General features: G+C 46.1%; 1 protein-coding gene across 13 annotated transcripts in view; it reads right to left on the bottom strand.

The window, feature by feature from the left end:
- mycbp2 (MYC binding protein 2) overlaps positions 1-19,225 on the bottom strand; it is a 61,594-nt gene extending 42,369 nt beyond the window's left edge. For 11 of the 13 annotated variants that reach the window (XM_083682203.1, XM_083682207.1, XM_083682205.1 and 8 more), the window contains exons 1-11: positions 18,524-19,224; positions 16,302-16,377; positions 10,726-10,941; positions 8,527-8,680; positions 8,211-8,407; positions 5,357-5,599; positions 4,890-4,961; positions 4,366-4,462; positions 3,734-3,807; positions 807-945; positions 493-569 (exon numbers count right to left, since the gene is read on the bottom strand). In XM_083682203.1, coding sequence (XP_083538329.1) covers positions 493-569; positions 807-945; positions 3,734-3,807; positions 4,366-4,462; positions 4,890-4,961; positions 5,357-5,599; positions 8,211-8,407; positions 8,527-8,680; positions 10,726-10,941; positions 16,302-16,377; positions 18,524-18,795 — 1,617 coding nt within the window. In that variant the 5' untranslated portion in view covers positions 18,796-19,224. Of the gene's footprint in view, positions 1-492; positions 570-806; positions 946-3,733; positions 3,808-4,365; positions 4,463-4,889; positions 4,962-5,356; positions 5,600-8,210; positions 8,408-8,526; positions 8,681-10,725; positions 10,942-16,301; positions 16,378-18,523 lie in introns of all 13 variants that reach the window. The other 2 variants (XM_083682206.1, XM_083682199.1) reach the window with 1 other exon arrangement.
- Between the last annotated feature and the right edge of the window lie 447 nt (positions 19,226-19,672).

The following is a 19,672-nucleotide window of genomic DNA, read 5'->3' on the forward strand; positions in this document are numbered from 1 at the left end:
TCACTAACACACACAACACACACACACAAATAAATATATGATAATGAACAAACAAATTGAAGCAACAAGCCCAAACAAACACAGACACAGAAAATAACACATTTGCAAATTGATACTAACACACCAAGACACTCATGAGACAAATCAAGGGAACATTGCCTGGTCCCGTGACAACAGCAGCTCAATGTTGTTAACTGTAAACAGGTGTTGTTATGCAGGGGAGTGTTTAAAACCAGATGGGGGTTTAATTGACTCGTGTGAGGCAGAGACAGGAAGAGAATGAGGAAACATGATGTGAAGGCCATTCTCGCAGGTGCGCTTTCTAAAATAATGTTATTAGTGGATGAGAGCCATTCGGTTGGACACACTCCAAACAAACAAGGAGCATACTATAAGAATCAAACGCAGACAATTGCAATTGTAAAACACACACAGACAAACAAAAGACAGCATTCAACATTATATTACAGTTTTCTAAAATCACACTCTTACCTTTCCTGAGGCGGTTTTCATTAGAGCAAACTCCCTGCCTGCTCCCAGCAACGCTGCCTCCTCGTCAAACCCTGTGCCTGGGAACACACAACACACACAAACAAACAATAAGTGTATATTCTGTATAACCATAACAGAAATAATTACTAACCAATTAACAATAATCAATAATTAACCAATAAGAAACTGAAACTCCCTTGTCGTAAGTGACTCACTGATGACGATCACCAATTGTTATGCTGCAGTTGTATGCGCACGCACACACACAAACCACACACACACACACCACACACACAATATGACTTGTGACTCACTGATGATGTGTAGGTCCTTCTCCAAGTCAAACAGAGAGATGCCGCAGGCGTGCAGGCACTTCCTGGCCAGCTTCAGCTGCAGTTCCTGCTGCAGGGCCGGGTCCGTGCTCGTAGCGTAGATCCGCACCACAAACCCGTCCTGAGGGAAACATTGGCATACAGTTCTGGATTTGGTTCCACAATGAAACAATGAGACATTGTGAAATCCAAGGGACCAAACTATTTTGGGGGGGGGTCATAAAGATGACTGGACTCCTGAGTCCGACCACAAACATACACAGCCATCCGTATCTAACCAGGATTTCTCTTATATGTCTGTGACGTACATGGTCTTTATTTCTCTTTTGCTCAGTTGGCATATTGGCTCAGTAAACAGACTGTAGGGCCTTTTGATCAGATGTTTCTGACACCAAAATAGAGATCAGACAACCCCTCAGCACTGTCTAGGCCAGGGGTGCCCAATACGTCGATTACGGCTGATCGCGTGACATTATTTTATTTATTTTTTACGACGGACATTTGTGCTTCAGCACGGTACGAGACAATTGAGCCAGTGTGAGTGCGCCACTTGATTGACGTACGATGCGGCCAGTCTGAAATCGCTTCTCTTCTACGGGTCACGTGTCATATATTCATTTATATGTAGCATTTTTTAATGTAGTTAGATCATTTTGACCTGGTCATTTTGAAAGTAGCTCGCAAGCCGAAAAGGTGTGGGCACCCCTGGTCTAGACTGTAGGATCTGACAGAGTCTCAGCTGAACATTGCCCATGGGGCTGTGTGTTTGTATGGGTATGTGTGTGCGCATGGGGGCACACCCCTAGAAATGGCAGCAGGCCAGTGCATACCACAGCCTCCCTCTCTCTCTCTCTCTCTGACTTATACTCTCCCTCTCTCGGACCAACACACACACACACACACACACACACACGATGAGCTGGGCCCAGGCTGTGGTTGGGATTAGGGAAGTGGTTGGGAACAGGGGGAGGCCAGGGTAGAGAGATTAGACTGTGGAATGGGGTGGATCTGTGGCTGGTACTGGGAGTGTGGCTGGGATTGGGACTGCGATGTGTAAATAGAGAGAGATGGAGTTGAGGCCAGAGAGAAGGCCAGAGGAGACTGGTGTGGAGGGTAGCCTGGGGCTAGTTGTGGGCTGTGTATGTGTGTTGGATGATGAATAGCTCCTCTACTATGCTTTGATTCCTGCTGAGTGAAGCACATGCTCCTCTCCTCTCCCTCCCTTCAGGTTCCCCCTACCTCCCCCCCCACCTCCTCCCCCTACCTCCCCCCCCTACCTCCTCCCCCTACCTCCTCCCCCTACCTCCCTTCAGGTTCCCCCTACCTCCCCCCCTACCTCCCCCCCCTACCTCCCTTCAGGTTCCCCCTACCTCCTCCCCCTACCTCCCTTCAGGTTCCCCCTGCCTCCTTCCCCTACCTCCCTTCAGGTTCCCCCTACCTCCTCCCCCTACCTCCCTTCAGGTTCCCCCTACCTCCTCCCCCTACCTCCCTTCAGGTTCCCCCTGCCTCCTTCCCCTACCTCCCTTCAGGCTCCCCCTCTCCTCCCACTCCCTCCAGCTCTACTCTTGCTTTCTCTCCCAGTCCCCTGCCTCGCCGGCTCTCCCCATTTCCCCCTTCTTCCCTTTGTCTCCTCCCTTTCTCTCTCTTCTCTTCTCTGCAGGAGGTCTGTGTGCTACGAGCGTGCTGGTTGCTCTGTAACAGCCTAGCTGCTGATGAGAGGAGTGTCTCCCCCCCCCCTCTCTCTCCATCTCTGCATCCAAACCCCCTCATTCACCCAGGGACTGCTACCCATGCGCATGGCTGCAGAGGCAGCTGTGGGAATTTCATATCCTCCCCCCCCCCCCGCTACTTTACTAATTATGATATGCATATCTGCCTGTGAGATTAACCCTCTGGAGTGTGGCCATATGCAGCCTGCCCTCCTCCTCGCATGCACACACACACACACACACGCATACACACACACACACACGGACACACACACCTCTGCACCACAGCTGAGGGGGTTCAGCTGAGGGTGACAGCCAGCTAAGGGTACAGCCACTACTGAGGAAGGCTGGGACAGAGACATACATCACCAGGCAACTCATGAGGAACAATTCACATCATATCCCTAAACAAAGGATTTATGATTCATGAGAGAATATTCTGCGCTGTGAGCTGGAACAAAGTAGCTACCATCACTTCTGAATGACAAATAGTCTTGTGAAAACTGTTCATCCCTCTATAAGCTAAACAACAGATTTATGGTAACGGGAACGGGAATAACTGATGTCTCTCTTGTCCCTCTCCCTTCATCTCGAAAACCGACAGCTTAAGCCAGGATGTCAAATACTCATCACATTATTGGCTGCAACAGCCCGTAAACTAGCGACTTAGCTGAGTCCTTCAGGAGATCCAACCAATGACAAGCTAATACATGCGTGGCGTCTTGGGCTGAGCAATCGCCACGGAGACCGCCTGCAGGGGAGTGAATAGTGCTTCTATCTGATAAGATTATGCAGACACTCAAGCACTGGGCATAAAAAGCAATCTCTCCCCCACACACATGTAGACACAGACAAGGCTGCCTTGAGGGGGCTTTTTTTTTTTTTTTTTACAGTTTTAATGTGTTCTGGAACCTGGCTCAAGGTGTGTGTGTGTGTGTGTGTGTGTGTGTGTGTGTTTTTCTCTGTGGTCGTTATTAACAATACGTTCAGGTTTTATTTGCAATGCTCATGTTAAGTGGTTGACTGACTGTACTGTGTGCGCATCACACTGGATATGAGCATCACACTGGATATGAGCATCACACTGGATATGAGCATCACACTGGATATGAGCCTCTCCTAAATGAAATTAATGTAGGAATATGAATGTTAAGAGGTGGGAGGTGCAGAACAGTGGACGGTAATGAAGAGGACACTCACGTCTTTGCAGGCAGCGATCTGGTTGATGTACTCGCCATCTGTGAAGACAATGTTTTGACCATCTGCCTGTACACCTGTGGAGAGAGCAGAGAAGGAGCATGAGATCCATAGCATCGTGGTGATGCTTCAACAATTTCCTTTCGTTGACATTTTTCTAATATATTCACAAATGCTATCCAACATATCCAATAATGTACAAGAGGGTGCAGTAGGGTTGGAGGGAATCTTCAGGGCACCGTTTTATCGATAGCTTTACAACCGTTTCTGTGCTCAATCAATGAAACTATTGGCTATCCTTGTTTTGTAGCAGTATCCGGGTCGGTTTGAATCCTTTTTAAAAAGATACATTTGTCTTTCGAAACACTTCCTGAGGTAGAATCCACCTGGCCAGAGGCTAGAACTTGATCTCTAGACCCTGTGCACGATAAGAGGCTTAGCCTATCATGGCCGACTAAAAGGTGGTAGAACGGTTTAAAAGCACCCAGCAGTTGCTTATCGTGTTTAGGGCCAGACTAAATCCACAGGGAGCTAATTCCCTCAAGCCTCCTGAGCATTCACATTACGTACAAACACAAACACAAACACGCACACGCACACGCACACACGAGCAGAAGGTGTGTGTTGCAGTGTACCTGGCATGGTGATGGTTCCCTCATGCTCCAGAGTCTCTGGGTTGATCTTGATGGCCGTCATACTGTGGTTACTCATGTCCCGATACAACAGGGAGCCCTGCACACACGCACACACACACGTCAATCAACAAACCGATCGAGCAATAAATCAATCAAATTCTATCTATAAAGTGCTTTTTAATCAATGCATTGTTCACAAAGTGCTTTACAGCAACCCCGGATATCAACATCGCCAGAAGACAGAAGCTTTATAAATTCATGTTCTTTGGGAGTAAATGTCTGTCCATTTCTCTCCACCTAAATGATTTCAGTTAGTGCTTCACCAACACATTTACCGCATACCAATTACTGCAGCAGCCACAATTATTGGGTCAAATAAGAGTCACATAAAATCAATACAGTGTGTACACACCACAGCAAAATCACATAACTCACATTAAATCTAAATCCAGGTTGTCAATAATCTTAATTTAAGAGATAATACTTGCTCATGAATATAATATGGATTGAACGTTTCTTTTTACCTGAGCAAAGCCCAACCATGATCTCTTCTCCTTTCGATTCCTGATGCGTGACGTGGAATTATACACATGGCCCTGTGAAACATTGATCCAACACATTAATCTAACGTTCGCATCATCACACACATACACTCCCTGATGATGTATGGTCCCCTGTGTCAGCACTGCAAAGCATGTCATTAACCTCTTCAAGAAATGAGGAAATCATGATGAAACCTGGAGGAGTTTCCTGTCTGTGTGCCATGGAAAATCTCCTGTTATCAATTAGCGGGGCAATAATTACAGCATTCATTGCAAGGATGTTTTCGTCCTGACTCAACAGCATACTGGCGTGTGATCAAGAATCAATCGGGGATAAACAATGTCTACTCCAAGGATCTATAAGACATTATAGTTGGGTCCAGTCCTTCCTTTGCAGTGGAGGTAGTACTCTCTCCACACACACACACACACACTCTCTCTCTCTTTACCCTGACGGTGCCGCTGTATCCAGAGCCCACTTTATACAGCCCGTCGCTGCAGAGCAGGTAGAGGAAGGAGCCGTCCGTCTGGAGCAGACAGCGCTCCTCCTCGTCAATGGTCACCTCCTTCAGGGTCCACTTGTTCATCAGAGCCCCCCGCTTGATCCCGTTCCCAAACCAGTCCTGGATCTGGATCTTCCCCACCAGAACCGCCTGCACGCTCCTCTGCAACGCGTTCAGGATGGTGGGCACCTGGGAGAGGGAGAGGAAGAGGGGGGGGAAGAAGAGTGTGAATCAGAGAGCCTACTCAATAGGGGGTACAAGCAGAGTTTTCTCTGTGTAAAGGCATCAAGGAAGGTGACACCAAGAGGCTGAACAAGCTCATTAGGAAAGCTGGTTCTGTCCTCGGTGTCACCCTGGACACTGTGGAGGAGGTGGCCAATAGGAGGATGAGGACCAAACTCCTGGCCATCATGGACAATCCCTCCCATCCCCTACATGACACTTTGTGCAGAGCAAAGAAGCTCCTTTAGCAGCAGATTATTCCAACCACGTTGTACTAAGGAGCGCTATAGGAGATCTTTTCTGCCTGCCTCTCCTCCATCTCTGCCTGACTATTTTCCTCACACCCTCCATCCCTCACCGGAGACTATTACACACTCTGCTGATCTCACATATACACACTTATACCCACACACACACAGACGTGTCCGTGCACGCGCTCACACGCACACACACGCACACACACACACACTCCCTGCCTGCCATTGTGATGACTCGCACTCTAGTGCCTGACCGCTGAAGATCAGAAAGAAAAACAGAGCCCTCCCTCTGTAGCCCCGGATAACCTGCTCAGCCTGTTTAAGAACCCTCAGCAGATTTCCAGCGGGCTGCAGCCGAAGCCAAACACTCACTCTGCTGCAGCGAGGCTGGGTGGGTTCAGCACAGCAGTCCATTCTCATACAGGGACAACAGACCTCCTACCGGGCCATCACTTCTGATAACTGCCATGACAATACCCCTGGGCAAATCTTCTCATGGAGTCACACAGGGAGGTCTGGGAGGGAGGGAGTGTGAGTGTGTGTGTGTGTGTGTGTATGTGCGCGCGCATGTGTGTTAAACGACAGGAATAACAAGTCACGGTGTGATCACTATTCTATTACAGTGGAGACTAGCAGACCATGCACAGGTGGAGTTCAACAGCAATGTCTGACTACCAGAGCATGAGATGCTATTCTTAGCATCATTCTTATACATATATTAACTGAACACTTTATTAGGAACACTATACTAATACTGGGTAGGGCCTCCCTTTGCTCTCAAATCAGCCTCAATTCTTCATGGCATTGATTCCACAAGATGTTCATGTCCACAAGACATCTGGTTCATGATGACACCAGTAGATTTTTCAGGTGCACTTTCAGGCGCAGCTGTGAATCTCTCTGTCTACCACATCCCAGAGGTGTTCTATTGGATTCAGATCCGGTGACTGGGAAGGCCACTGAAGAACACTGAACTCATTGTCATGTTCATGAAACCAGTTTGAGACGACTTTTGCTTTGTGACATGGTGCATTATCATACTGGAAGTAGCCATGAGAAGATGGGTAAATTGTGGCCATGAAGGGATGCACATGGTCAGCAACAATACGATGATTGGTTGGTATTAACAGGCCCAAAGTGCGCCAAGAAAACATTCCCCACACCATTGCACCACCTCCACCATGAGAAGGTGTACAGGTGTTCCTAATAAAGTGTTAAGTGAGTGTGTATATATATATATATACACACACATATATATATATACCAAAAGAACAATGTTATTCTGTGAAGAGACCCCTGCCAAAAGTACAAATAAACATCCCGCACACATGCACGCACACACACACAACTCAAAACAAACGGAGAAGAAGTCTAGCTAATTGGCGGAAGAATGCAGGCAGGGTAATATAATAAGACAGGGAAATCAGAGGCTTGACATTTTCCCAATTCAATTTCTGCTTTCCAGATGCTGCCCTGAGTCTGCCTGCTCCTCAGAGACATAGGAGGAGGCCGTCGTTAGCGCGAGACTGCCTCTGCGTTAGCTCAACAACGGAATCTCATCTCTCTCCGCCTCCGCCGCCTCCTCCTCCTCCTCCTCCCCTGGCATCTGCTGCAGGTAGATAAATACCTTTACTTTATCCACACTGATCTAAAAGGACCTGGTAGAGTGAGAGCAAGAGGAATATCCTGGCAATACAGTCAGTGGAATGGAGAAGGAGATCATGTTTCAGATACATAGATCCTGTTTGAGGTCTGCTCATAATAAGGGATCACTGTAGAGAATTGATAGGTTAAATGCATCACCAGGCATTGTATAAACATCAGTACAAGAATCAGTGTCTGTCAAACACGTACGCTGTCTTCAGAAAGGGGGAGGATCTCACCTACTTTTGGTCTGAAACTAACCTGAGTGTATTAAGGAGTGGTGTGGGGTAGGTATATATGGTGGTATTAATCCAGGGGCGCTGTACTGCGGCTGACCCTGTGCTCTGACCCTCTATATCCCCCCCCCCGCCTCTCTCTCTCTGTGTGCGTGTGTATGTGTATCTAACCTAGCATGTCTATATTGCATGTCTATCTAGCCTACATGCTATATTGTGGGTATCGTAACGGCTGTGAGGGGCGTCACAGGCACGAGGCGCAGCCAAGGCACAGCCGTTCCGATATCCTAGATATAGCACACCCTTGAGTGTGTTATTGAAGATATCCTGGACCTAACCTAGCATGACTTGGTTCTGATTCTCACATGTATGGGACGGTATGAGCAGCAACCTGTATGCAGGTGTATGGGCCTAGGTGGCTGTAGGTTCACTGAGTCTCACCTGTATGGTCTGGCAGGCATGGCTGCCGTTGTTGGTGAGGATGGCCGAGACGGCCTGCAGGGTTTTGCCGGTGTCACCCCAGGACACGACCAGGCTGAAGAGGCAGGCGCAGGACAGGGCGGTCAGGGCCTGGCCCGTGGGGTCGTTCATCCCCGTGCTCCGCACCGTCGTCTCCAACAACAGGTTGAACAGAGACTCTGAGGGACAAGAGGAGAGGTTGTTACAAGGTTGTTACCTTCACCAGGTTGTTGGAGGGTGAGAGGGGTGTGTGTGTGTGTGGAGGGGGGGGGGGGGGGGGGGGGTTAGTCTGACTCACCTAGAACATCAGGAGGTTCAGTCTGGAAGCCCTCTGGCTGTTGCCCCTGCAGCATGTCCAGTAGGGCCTGGAGGCTGCGCATGCACAGAGAGGGGTGGGAGAACCGCGTCTCCTTGATCAGCTCAAACACCCCACACAGACCGATGCCAATGATCTGGGACAGAGGAACACACACAACAGTCACTTTCAGAACTGCAACATCACTTACACACAAAACAACTTAACCTTCACCACCACACACTGCTCTGACACAGTACGTACATGGAACTATCAGTGAGTGTATCATCTAAAACCAACATTAAACATTCTGTCCTAAAACAAGGACCAAGCCCTTTATAAAACAAAAGAGCAGCTTAAATGTGCACATATATATATTTACGGAAAACCTTCAGAGGAGTTTTATGATTATGATGTAACACTAAAGTTGAGAAGGACTGCTTTCCTCAGCAGCAGGCGATGCGCCCTCACAACATCGCATGACTAGGGAACAACATTCAATTCCGTCAAGTTAGCTCAGAGCTTTACTGTACTCATTACAACGCAGTTTAACATCCACTCTTATCATCCTTTAAAAGACGGCTCCTCTTGGCGGACGGCGAGGGTAAGTTAGCAGAGGAGACTGGCCTAGAAAAGCCTGCCTGTTAGCATTGCCTGCTCTTAAAAAAAAGAAAAAAAAGGAAAGGTTCCGCTGTCTTTCCTCATCAGAGTGAAGAGCTTGTTGTTGTATGTCCTTATTGGTTGCTACCAATTGAGTGGCTCTGGCTCAGAAATAGTACCTCCTCTCTGCAGATAATCATGAGGTAGGTACTCGAGGCTGTGTTTAACGATGTTTCAGACGCTTGTAGCGGTTAACCTTGTGTTTAACAGACCTTCAACAACATTGAAATTTCGTATATTGTCATGTATCTACACTATTTGTGGTGGTCGGGAAACAATTAACGCGATGGGTTTCTATGTTGTCTACAACATCAACCTCTCATCAAAAAGTATTGTTAGCCCATAAGATGATCAAGTGGAGACACCATATAAAAGAAGGCCTGCAACTCTGATGTTTTGGCCTGTGAAGTGTTTAATATCAACAGTATTAAAAATAAATTTTAAAAAAATAGGCTAATCCTGGGTGTAAGCATACACAGAGCATAGTGGACACTAGCACTAATACACCAGCCCTGGGATGCATGCAGCCACATGACACACACACATGGTCCACAACTGGTCATTTACAACCACCGAGGGCTGAAAGCACTCAGGCAAACGTGTGCAAAAACACTACCGTGCCCGTCACACACTCCCTTTAAGCAATAACACACCCGAGGGTGTGCTATATTGTGGGTATCGTAACGGCTGTGAGGGGCGTCAGAGGCACGAGGCGCAGCCAAGGCACAGCCGTTCCGATATCCTAGATATAGCACACCCTTGAGTGTGTTATTGAAGTTATACAACGGGTTTACCGACAGCAACAATTGTCTGTGGGGTGGGGGGGTTCTTGATATATTGTCGTTTATGCCCTCCGCCTATAAAAACAGTTGATAAAACTATTACCGTAGTTAGGGAGGCAGGTTAGTTGATAGTTCTGGAATGCATGGTCTAATATGACTGGCATGGCATCCCAGTAAACAACTATCTACTGGCTGGCTTATAGAAGCCAGTTTGGTTTTTGAGGAATGTAGCAGGACGAAAAAAAACAACCATGAATGATCCATTATTGTCATAATCCTTCCATTGGTCGAGCAACACAGTCATTATTGAAAAGCACGTTTTAAGAAAGCTACAATATCCTGAAGAGTGTTTATGGCGTATGTATACATTATGCAAGTGAAAGCGATGAGATAGCCGCGCTTATGTCATATATCGGAACGCGGCCGGAATGCTTCTCAGCCAATCGAAATGCTTGATTTGATCAACCCGTTGTAGAAGTAGTGATATTGCAGAGAGAGAGAGAGAGAGAATCAGATAATCCTCACAGGCCAGACCTTTAAGCCTCTCACAGCGTGGTTCTATTTAACATGGCAGTCAAAAGGGTGAATACTAACCCAGAGATACAGAGCACAAGCTGGGGGGGGGGGGGGGGGGGGCAATGGTAGGGAAGAGGTAGGCTCGATGCCCCAAAGTAAAAGAATGGGTGCAATAAGAGGTCCCATCAGCCACCAACTAAGCTAATGGATACCCTGTCTGTAGCTAGCTAGTAGCCATACGTACCTTGGGGAGCTTGATGGCAGGCTCACGGTACTCCTCCTCCTCCTCGCTGTCGGAGTCTCCGCTCTGGACAGAGCTCCTGGAGGCCAGGGCCAGGGAGGCCTCTCTCTGCTGCCAGTCCAGCACGCAGTGCCGCACATTACAGTACACGTTAAATGCTGACGGGTTGCTGTGCAGCTTGATGTCCGGCACACAGAAGGCCCCATCCAGACTCTCTGTCTGTGAAGAGAGGGGGGAGAGAGAGAGAGAGACACTGGCTTTTAAAAGTCAATTTGTGGGTTAACAAAGCAGCAAGACCATTTCAGTTCACAACCAGCTCAACCCTGAGGTTTTAAAATAGTGATTCACTCGTGAGATTCTAACTGACCCTCAACATCCGCGACGTGAAAGAGGGAGGGAGGGAGGGAGGGAGGAATACGGTGAGGAATGGAATCAGAGAGGGAGAGGGGGAGACGGAAGAAGGAGAGGACGGCAAAAGGGGAGAGAGAGAGAGAATTATAAACAGACAGATGGGTGGAGAGTGGAGAGATGATTTTCTCCACTCCACTGTGGTTTGAGCGGTGAACACAGGAGACAGCCCAATAGCTATTTAGGGGAGTGGTGAGACCGTTAATGACTTAACAGTAGAAGAGGGAGAGGGCTGCAATTTGTAGGTCAATACTACAGGCAGTAATACAGACACAAGGACACCCGCTGAAGGCATTTCCTCCATCTACAGACAAATATACCAATAAAGAGCTGCACAGCAAGGTCAGAGGAAGACAGAGAGATCAGGTCAATAATGAAAAAACGACCATTGGCAATCCTGTGGATACAGGCCTAAAAACAGCATGGCCAATTGGTCTTTGCTGAATAGCCCAATATCTTATAGCCAATGATCTGGTCAATGAGCCATACAAGAGCCAAGGAACTGAGGAGCGAAATATGTCGAGGTGAGAGAGAGAGAGAGAAAACTGAGCCGAAAACCATCTGTGTCATCGCTTTAGACCGCTGTGCCAATCATCATTGTGATCAATGAATTGTACATAAAAAGCTGTATCGATCACCTTTCCTTCCACAGAGCATGGGAGGATTTAACTATGCAGTCCTGAGGCAACCTCTAGAGGGTTTTATGGATCGGTTTCCCCTTGCTTGCAGTGTTGCGTTTTTGGCATGGCAATGACGGGGGGGGGTGATGTCATTCATTCAGGGAGAGAGGTCATTAATTTTTCAGCCCACACCAAAGGGGAGGAGATATCTGCTCTCCTCCACTTCCCTCCTCTCCTGTCCCCCAGGGGTAGCACTCCCAGCACAGCTACAGCATGTGGCGAGGGACACACTGTTCCTGCAAAGAGCACTTAGGGGTATTTACCACAGAACTCAGTCATAATGGTCCAAACCCCCCTGTAAAGACAGACAGAAAGAAAGAAAATGGCTTTCTTGGAGAACTAGCACAAAGAGAAGAGCAGAGGAGGGAGAAGCAGTGTGGTGAGGCTGGGCACTTTCACTGATCCTAAAGCATTAGACAATGCTTAATTCCCGTTAAGAGGATTCAAGCGGTAGTAAGATTCTCTAGATTCTATTGGCGGCTGACTTCTTTTTGTTTCTCTTGGTAACAATACAGACAGGACCACACACTGTAGGGTACCTAAACACTTAGGCTAAGCTCGCTAGTCATTCATAGGCGAGCCACAGGGTAAAGAGAGGGATGGAAAATCCACAGACTCATAGTATCTTCATGAGAGGAAAGTGGGAGGTAGCTGTGTAGCCTACTGTGCATCTCACAACAGACTGTCCCACAGAGCAGTTAGTAAGAGCTCCTTGGGCATTATTGCATGAAAAAGGCCATATTGAATAAGCTGATCTATAGACTAACAGATGTATCTTCACCCGTTCGCTCTAGCCTCTGCAGCTCTTGTCACATTTCAACACGACAACACCTCTACAAAGAAAAACTGATATTCTAGGTCCACCCCACCACAAAATGCTACCCAATGGAGTAAGCTCAATGTGCTTATTTCTGGAGAGAACGATAACGACCAAATTGCAGCAGTCGCTCTCAGAGATGGTTAAGGTGACGTGGAATGCGTGCCTGGCTGAGTGTGCCTGGCTGAGCTGATAGGCTTGCCATGTCAGTCCTCAGTACAATAAGGAAAATACATTTGTATGCAAATGAGACCTTACAGTAGGCCTGTATCCATGTTAGCAATCAAAATCCATAGATTGCAATAATTGTCGTTTCATTGGCTTTACAGAGGCTTGCAAAACAGATAATGGCAACATAGCAGGTTTACCATGTTTCTTCTGATAGTCAGCTAGCTATGTAGTCAAGTAGAACACTAAGCCTAAAAGGAACATGGAAAACAATTACAAAACTGGTCACAGATCCCATTGTAAAATTCATTTAATAAAAAATTAAAATTAAAAAAAATAATCAAACTGACCACATTTTAATCCTTTTAACAAAAACACAAATTAATTTCCTCATATGTGGACAGCACGCCGACATAACATGTGAAAATCCCACCTGGTTATCAAAGGAACTAGTGACAGGAGACACAGGGCCTCCGTCACATTTCACAAGGTTTGACAACTTACAATTGAGATGGAGCCCGAAAAAGTCAATTTTACTAGCCTCTTAAAATGTCTGTTTCTGCATCACTGCAAAACAGCACAGACCTTGATCTTGGCATTCTATCTGAGATGCTGGCTGATGTTGGGTGTTTCCTTTATGCACCAACAGCCTTAACCAGAGGGAACTTATCAACAATGATAATCAACATTGATAATGGGAGTGCTTTCATTTTGGGCCCCAAGTTGTCATTTATACTTCCTTTCGTGATGAAACACGTTGCAAAAATGTTAACACACTTTCCTGCCAACATGGTGTGATTGAGGAGAATTAGCACTTGACTGTTAGTGGTGTGAGGTGACATTTCCCCCCCCGAGAAATGACCTACAGACAGTTTTGCCTCCAACTTCATAATGGTTGAGGAGGAGGGGGGGGGGGGGGGGGGGACTTCTACCTGCTTTCACAGTGGGGACGTTGCAGCCAAAAAGCATGTGGTGTGTCGTGCATAATGCAGGAGGACTGAGTACCTCAGTAATGAGCTAAACAGCTAAAACTCATGAACAACATTACCCTCAGGATTAATCCAATATCAACAATCCATCCTTTCTGTTTAAAAACAAACATATTTCAAAACATACCCCATCATGTGTATCCATGTCCAATGTGTCCTGTGCTACAATCTATGCACAGCCTTCTGCTCAGTACACCCAATCCAACCTCCTCCTGTGTTCTGGCCTACATTGTGTCTCACTCAGCAAAGGTCTACAGAATAGTAGACATCTGAATCCATTGGCAAAGACTGAAGAACCCTCAACTACACCCAGACAACAACAAGATTTTCGTTTAAAGTGTTGCATTGCGAAAAAGCAACCAATACCACTGGTAAAAGGGTCCCTGTGTGCTTGTCAATATTCAATAGCCTTCTTGAGGTTATATGATTTAGGTTTGTATGTTGTTTTGAATTCAAGAATGTCCCAAAAAAATGACGTGAACTCTGAAGTGACATCTCTTCATCCTCTGCTTTTAGAAGAGGCAAGCGTTCCCTTTTTCGCTCCTCCCAGACTCCACCCCTACATGTTTGGAAACTGAGGAGCAGACAAAGGCGGAGGAGAGGCCCTTTAAAACCATGCTGTGACAAGAGTCAGAGAGAGAGAGAGAGAGAGAGAGAGAGAGAGAGAGAGAGAGAGAGAGAGAGAGAGAGAGAGAGAGAGGCATGACAGAGAACAGCATTACCCGTCCCAACCCAGCAGGACTGCCCGCCATCCCAGTGCTGAGGTTCGTCATAGAGAGAAGGCATGTCTTCATCCTCAGAGGAGGAGAGCCTGCCCCTCTTCAGCTGTGACTGTGCCAGTAAGAGTAGAGAAATGGGCGAGCCCAACCCAGTCCAACCCAGCAAGGCCTTCTACTGGGAGCTACAATGTTAAGAACCTTCACATGCTGAAATTCTCTGGCAGGCAGAATGAGAATCCTGTTTGACATAGCATTTCCATGACATGCAACATTCTAAACATTTTACCCAACTGATCCTACCAAGCCTGCCTAGTGATGTTTTGGGTTGGAGGGGCAGGAGGCTACAGCTGTGTATGGCCTGTAACAACTAATAATGTCATAACACTGGATGACAATCACTTTCCATAATGTAATAACCTTCACATTTATAATGTATAGGTCTTAAACCGGATAAGGTAAGAACTTGCCAAATAATGTTTGATATTTTTCCTCAATGTCAAGTTTTGAAGTTCTTTGTTTTTTTGTTAAGTATAGGAGGACGAGTGTGCAGAGAGCACACTTGCAAGAAATATGGACACAACGTGTGATCTTACAACACAATGTGTGATCTTACAACACAACGTGTGATCTTACAACACAATGTGTGATCTTGCTGCAGCGTGGAGTGGCAACTAAAGCCCGCACTCAGAAGCTCTCCAGAACCAGGGTTGTAGACTGGATAAGACTGGTATGGGTATACCGTTTTCAAAGCTTGCCAACTAGGCACTGTGGGCATGAACATTGAAATAATTACTTACAAATATTGTATGCTTGTACTCTTACTGGCTAACCACGAGTAATATCACAGCTGCCTCCACCTATTATTGGGCCCTAAGCAAAAAATGTTGGGGCACCCCACCGCACCAGGATGTGACACTTAAAATGAAACAACAAAACATAATGACAATGATTTTGGTAAGTTATTACATTATCAATTGTTACATGCTACAATCACATTCATCCCCCTCTGTGTGCGAGCTGCTCACATGCACAGGGGGCAAAACAAAACCACTTAAGAAATCCAAACACAGACAGGCAATACTGCCGGCCCACCGCAGAGCAGACGACTCTCAGAGGGGGAGAAAAAGATCCAATATCAGATCAGTTGAGAGAGTTATGTTTTTGTGTATATGCACAGTGGGCGCACGTGCGCACACACACACACACACGGTTCCCAGCTCAGAGAAGGAGATGGAGGCAGGCAACCGTTGCCGTGGAGATGTGGAACACACAGGTCGCTCGGCAACAGCCCATTGCGCCCCAGCCAGAGCCACTCCCAGAACTACCCACTCCTCTTCCTCCTCTTCCTCATGTGTAAGAGCTAGCTGGCACCTGATCAGCCCTGCTAATTAAAACCGTGTTCCTGGCAACCACCTTAAAGATTGCAGAAGGGAATCTAATCCATTAATGTTGTTATCATCTAGTCTATCTGTGGAGTTCATTTGATGGAGTGGGAAATAAAGTAGGCAAGCCTGCCCATGCATGTGTTGTAGCCTAGCTAGGTAGTGCAGTTATGCAAATAATTTCCATGCAAATAAGGCTGTCACAGATGCTTTGATAAAGGTGAGGCTTCAACATAAAGAAAGCTCAGAACACATTTAAGATAGCTCCTCTCAGCAAGCTCCCTTTGACCCCCAAAGAATACAGTTAGGCCGACAATATATTTACACATAAAACCAAACCCCTGTATTTTCCCCCATAGCGAAACATTGAGGAAGTGACAGGAAAAAACACTTGTGCCAAGAAATGTCTTCCTTACCTTTGTTCTCGTTTTGACTTTTGACTTGACCTTTTGCCGCCTTTTCAGCTTCTTCTTGCTTAAAGCTTTCTTTCCCCTGAAATTGATATGGAGAAATTATCAGCACATTATGTATTGGTTCAACAAAAACAATATAAACTCAGGTAAGGTAACACCATTACTAAAATCATAAAATGTGACCTTTTTACCTCAAGCTGAGTTGGGAAGCAAGCCAGTCTATACTTCCATGAAATCTGTTTCAGGTGAGACAGAGCTCTGCAAGTGCAACACCTACCTCCTAGCCCCTTGGAATACACTTTCAAAATGAAATATAGGCCTGTTCATACTTTCATATTAAATACCATAACATCTTTATTTTGATGCCAGTCAAATATGGGATGAAGACTTGAGTTGATGGTGGGTGGGTGAGCCCATTTTGGCAGTAAAGTGGACAGAGGTAGAGAGACCAGTGATGTTATCGATTGAATGTCCCCTTTGCATTTTTCACCCAATTTCTAAATTAGCTCTTTCGACATTATCAGTGGCAGTCTGCCTCACTAACTTCCCAGCCAAAATCAATCACATCATTGACAAGCAATGCCAAAGCACCAGAAATGGCCACTCCAGGAATGGCCACTCCATCTAAACATAAACAAATCCCTTTCAACGCATCTCACTTCAGTCAGCCCAATGAGATGCTCTGGTAGCTTTGCTTCCTTCAAAAAAAAACAGAATAACCTGAACCACAAGGATCTGCCTCAGTCATCTATTTCTTATGTATTGTCTGTGCTCACTGCATCTAGGCCTACATATATTTAATGTGATAGAATGAAAAAATTGTCATTAAGGGCAGCTTAGATATTATTACAACACTGTGACACACTTCTTTTCCTCTGTTAGCAAACACTCTTAACTTGTGTCTGCTGGTGGACCTAGCATGGTAACAATTACAATCTTAAGAGTTCAAATCTGCATGTCAAAGTTGGCTGAAATACAATGTGGAATTGAAATACAATTGCTGGTATTGGTGTGTATAGCCTAAATATACATAGTATAGCTGATAAGGACGGGAGTCGGGAAAATGAAAACACTAGCAAGGAGGGCGGATTCTGCGATGGTCAGGCCTACCAGTGACAGTCCACAACATAACTGACTAGAAATGACGTAAGTGTGTGTATTCGCTTGCGCCAGCGAGTAGGGGCTATCCACAAGGCTCATCCTCCCCTCCGTCCAAATTGAGCACAGATAAATTATCTGTCTCAGGTTAACGTGGCTTTAGAACAATTATGTGCCATTATTCTTGCTGTCTGGATATGAATACCGGTATTCGGAAATGTTGCCAGTTTATGGGCCTCCATTTTTCCAGAAAAAAGCACTGGCTACCTACGTTGACGTGTTTGCCTGGGAAGGGCTGTGCGTGTGATACTACACTAGTACTGCTCACACACGACACAGGCCCAGGTCCACCCACACACACACACACACAGACGTGACACTAGTTGGCAAGTCACTTCACATAAACATAACTAGTTGGCCCATGTATGCAGCTAGCTAAGTAGCTAAATAGCTACAACACTCGCTACGCTTTTGACAGCTGCTTCATTGAGATGTGACACGAAAAAACAAACCAGGGTATCTGACGTCATTTGTTGTTTATGTTTTATCAGCCGATTTAAAACAAGGGCAACCTCGCTAGCCGGGTGACACCACTGGCACAACCACATATACAAAATGTGTCAAGTTAGCTTGCGCTAACATTGACAAGACAGACAGACAGCGCCAGCCAGCAAGCTAACAAAATAGCAAGCTCTTAACACTCCAGGCTACCGGGTTTAGAAGGGGCCACCTAGGTAGTTAACAAAAACAGAACACGGAGGTTGGACAACATTAACTACTAGCTAGCGATAATCATGTGGTTAGGTAGCTGCGGCAGTGATGATGGCCAACAACAGACTGCCTTGCTCGCTAACAAACTAGCCTGCTAAGCTAGGGAAGTTAGCTTAGCAGGCTAAGTGTTAGCTAGCTAGCTTGCCATGGGAAGTGAGAATGCAGTCAAATTGCGTTGATGCGAGTCTGTGACAAACCTATTGCAGGTAGCAAGCAAATTGTTTTGCCAGAAAAGCTAGTTATCTAGCTAACTAGCTAATAAGCAAAATGGGACCAGTTAGCTAGCTAGCGAAATGTCAGACGAGCTTCAGGCTCCGCACATTCTCATTTTGACAATTTCACTTCAGCAAACCTACCTTCCTTGGTTTATCCCTTGCTCTTTGTCATTGATAGCGGTGGTATAAATCCTCCTATATCTTTCAGCCAAAGCTCGCCCTGAGAGTAGAAGCTGGTACCGACTCCGGCAATCCGACTGAGCTCCCGGTGTTGGACACGAACCCATGCCCGACCCAATGGAGGAAAAATCGGCTCCAACTCCAGAAATGACCCTGACACCCAGCCCCATCGGAGGCGATGAGGAGGGCAGAATCCCACCACCGGCTGCCGCTGCCGCAGCAGCACACATCATCGTTTTGGAGAACAATGCATATATTACATCAAAAATACAATAGCTAGCTTGCTAGCTAACAGCTAAACCACAACTGTCATTGAGAAAAGCCGGCACCTCACGTCATATGTCCATCCTGAAATGCAGAAACAGCTAAATTACATCCAGTATCTCCAATTAAAAACGGCATAAAATGTAGCCACTGTGGTGCAACTGCGCGTATAGGCTTCCGATCCAGAGCGTCAAATCGGTCCTTGATTCCCGGAATTCAACATCTCAAGCCATATCGTCTTTTCCTTTTCAATAACACTAGAATTTCTTTCAATTATATGTCATGTCGCCTTTTGTTTTCGTTTGCTCCTTGTGTGTTTCTTGACCCCGGATAGGCAGCACCCTTAGTTGCGCTGCCATCTTAGCTTCATCATCCTTCCCTGCTCGTTCGTTGTCAAGCATGCTGGGATATTTTCATACACATAATAATGTAGTACTGGTATTACTGTAAGGGAACTATCCTCTGCGCCAGCTTTTGTAATAATAAGTTATTTTTTTTCTCATGTCCATGTGCCGATTCAGTCTATATTTGGTCAGAAAAATTCTACCTAATACATATGCAGCTCTTTTCTTTGATTGAAAAGATCAAACAATATCAAGGACGTCCAAGCTCTTCATTAATAGCACCATGCAAATAACACCATGGTGAAAACACTGTAATAGCATAGATGTTTGTCCAATGTTCATTATGGATAGGAGAGCATATGTATGGGCCTATCAGTATCTACATTATCATTAGCTAATATGATGTAATCTCTCTTTGAAGTTACTAAGGTGATTGAGATGTATTACAGTATGCGTATTAGAGTATTACATTATTTGAAACTGAGGCTTATGGAATTGTAGG

This window comes from Argentina silus (assembly GCF_951799395.1).
Source record: "Argentina silus genome assembly, chromosome: 12".
In the NCBI taxonomy this organism is placed as follows: domain Eukaryota; kingdom Metazoa; phylum Chordata; class Actinopteri; order Argentiniformes; family Argentinidae; genus Argentina; species Argentina silus.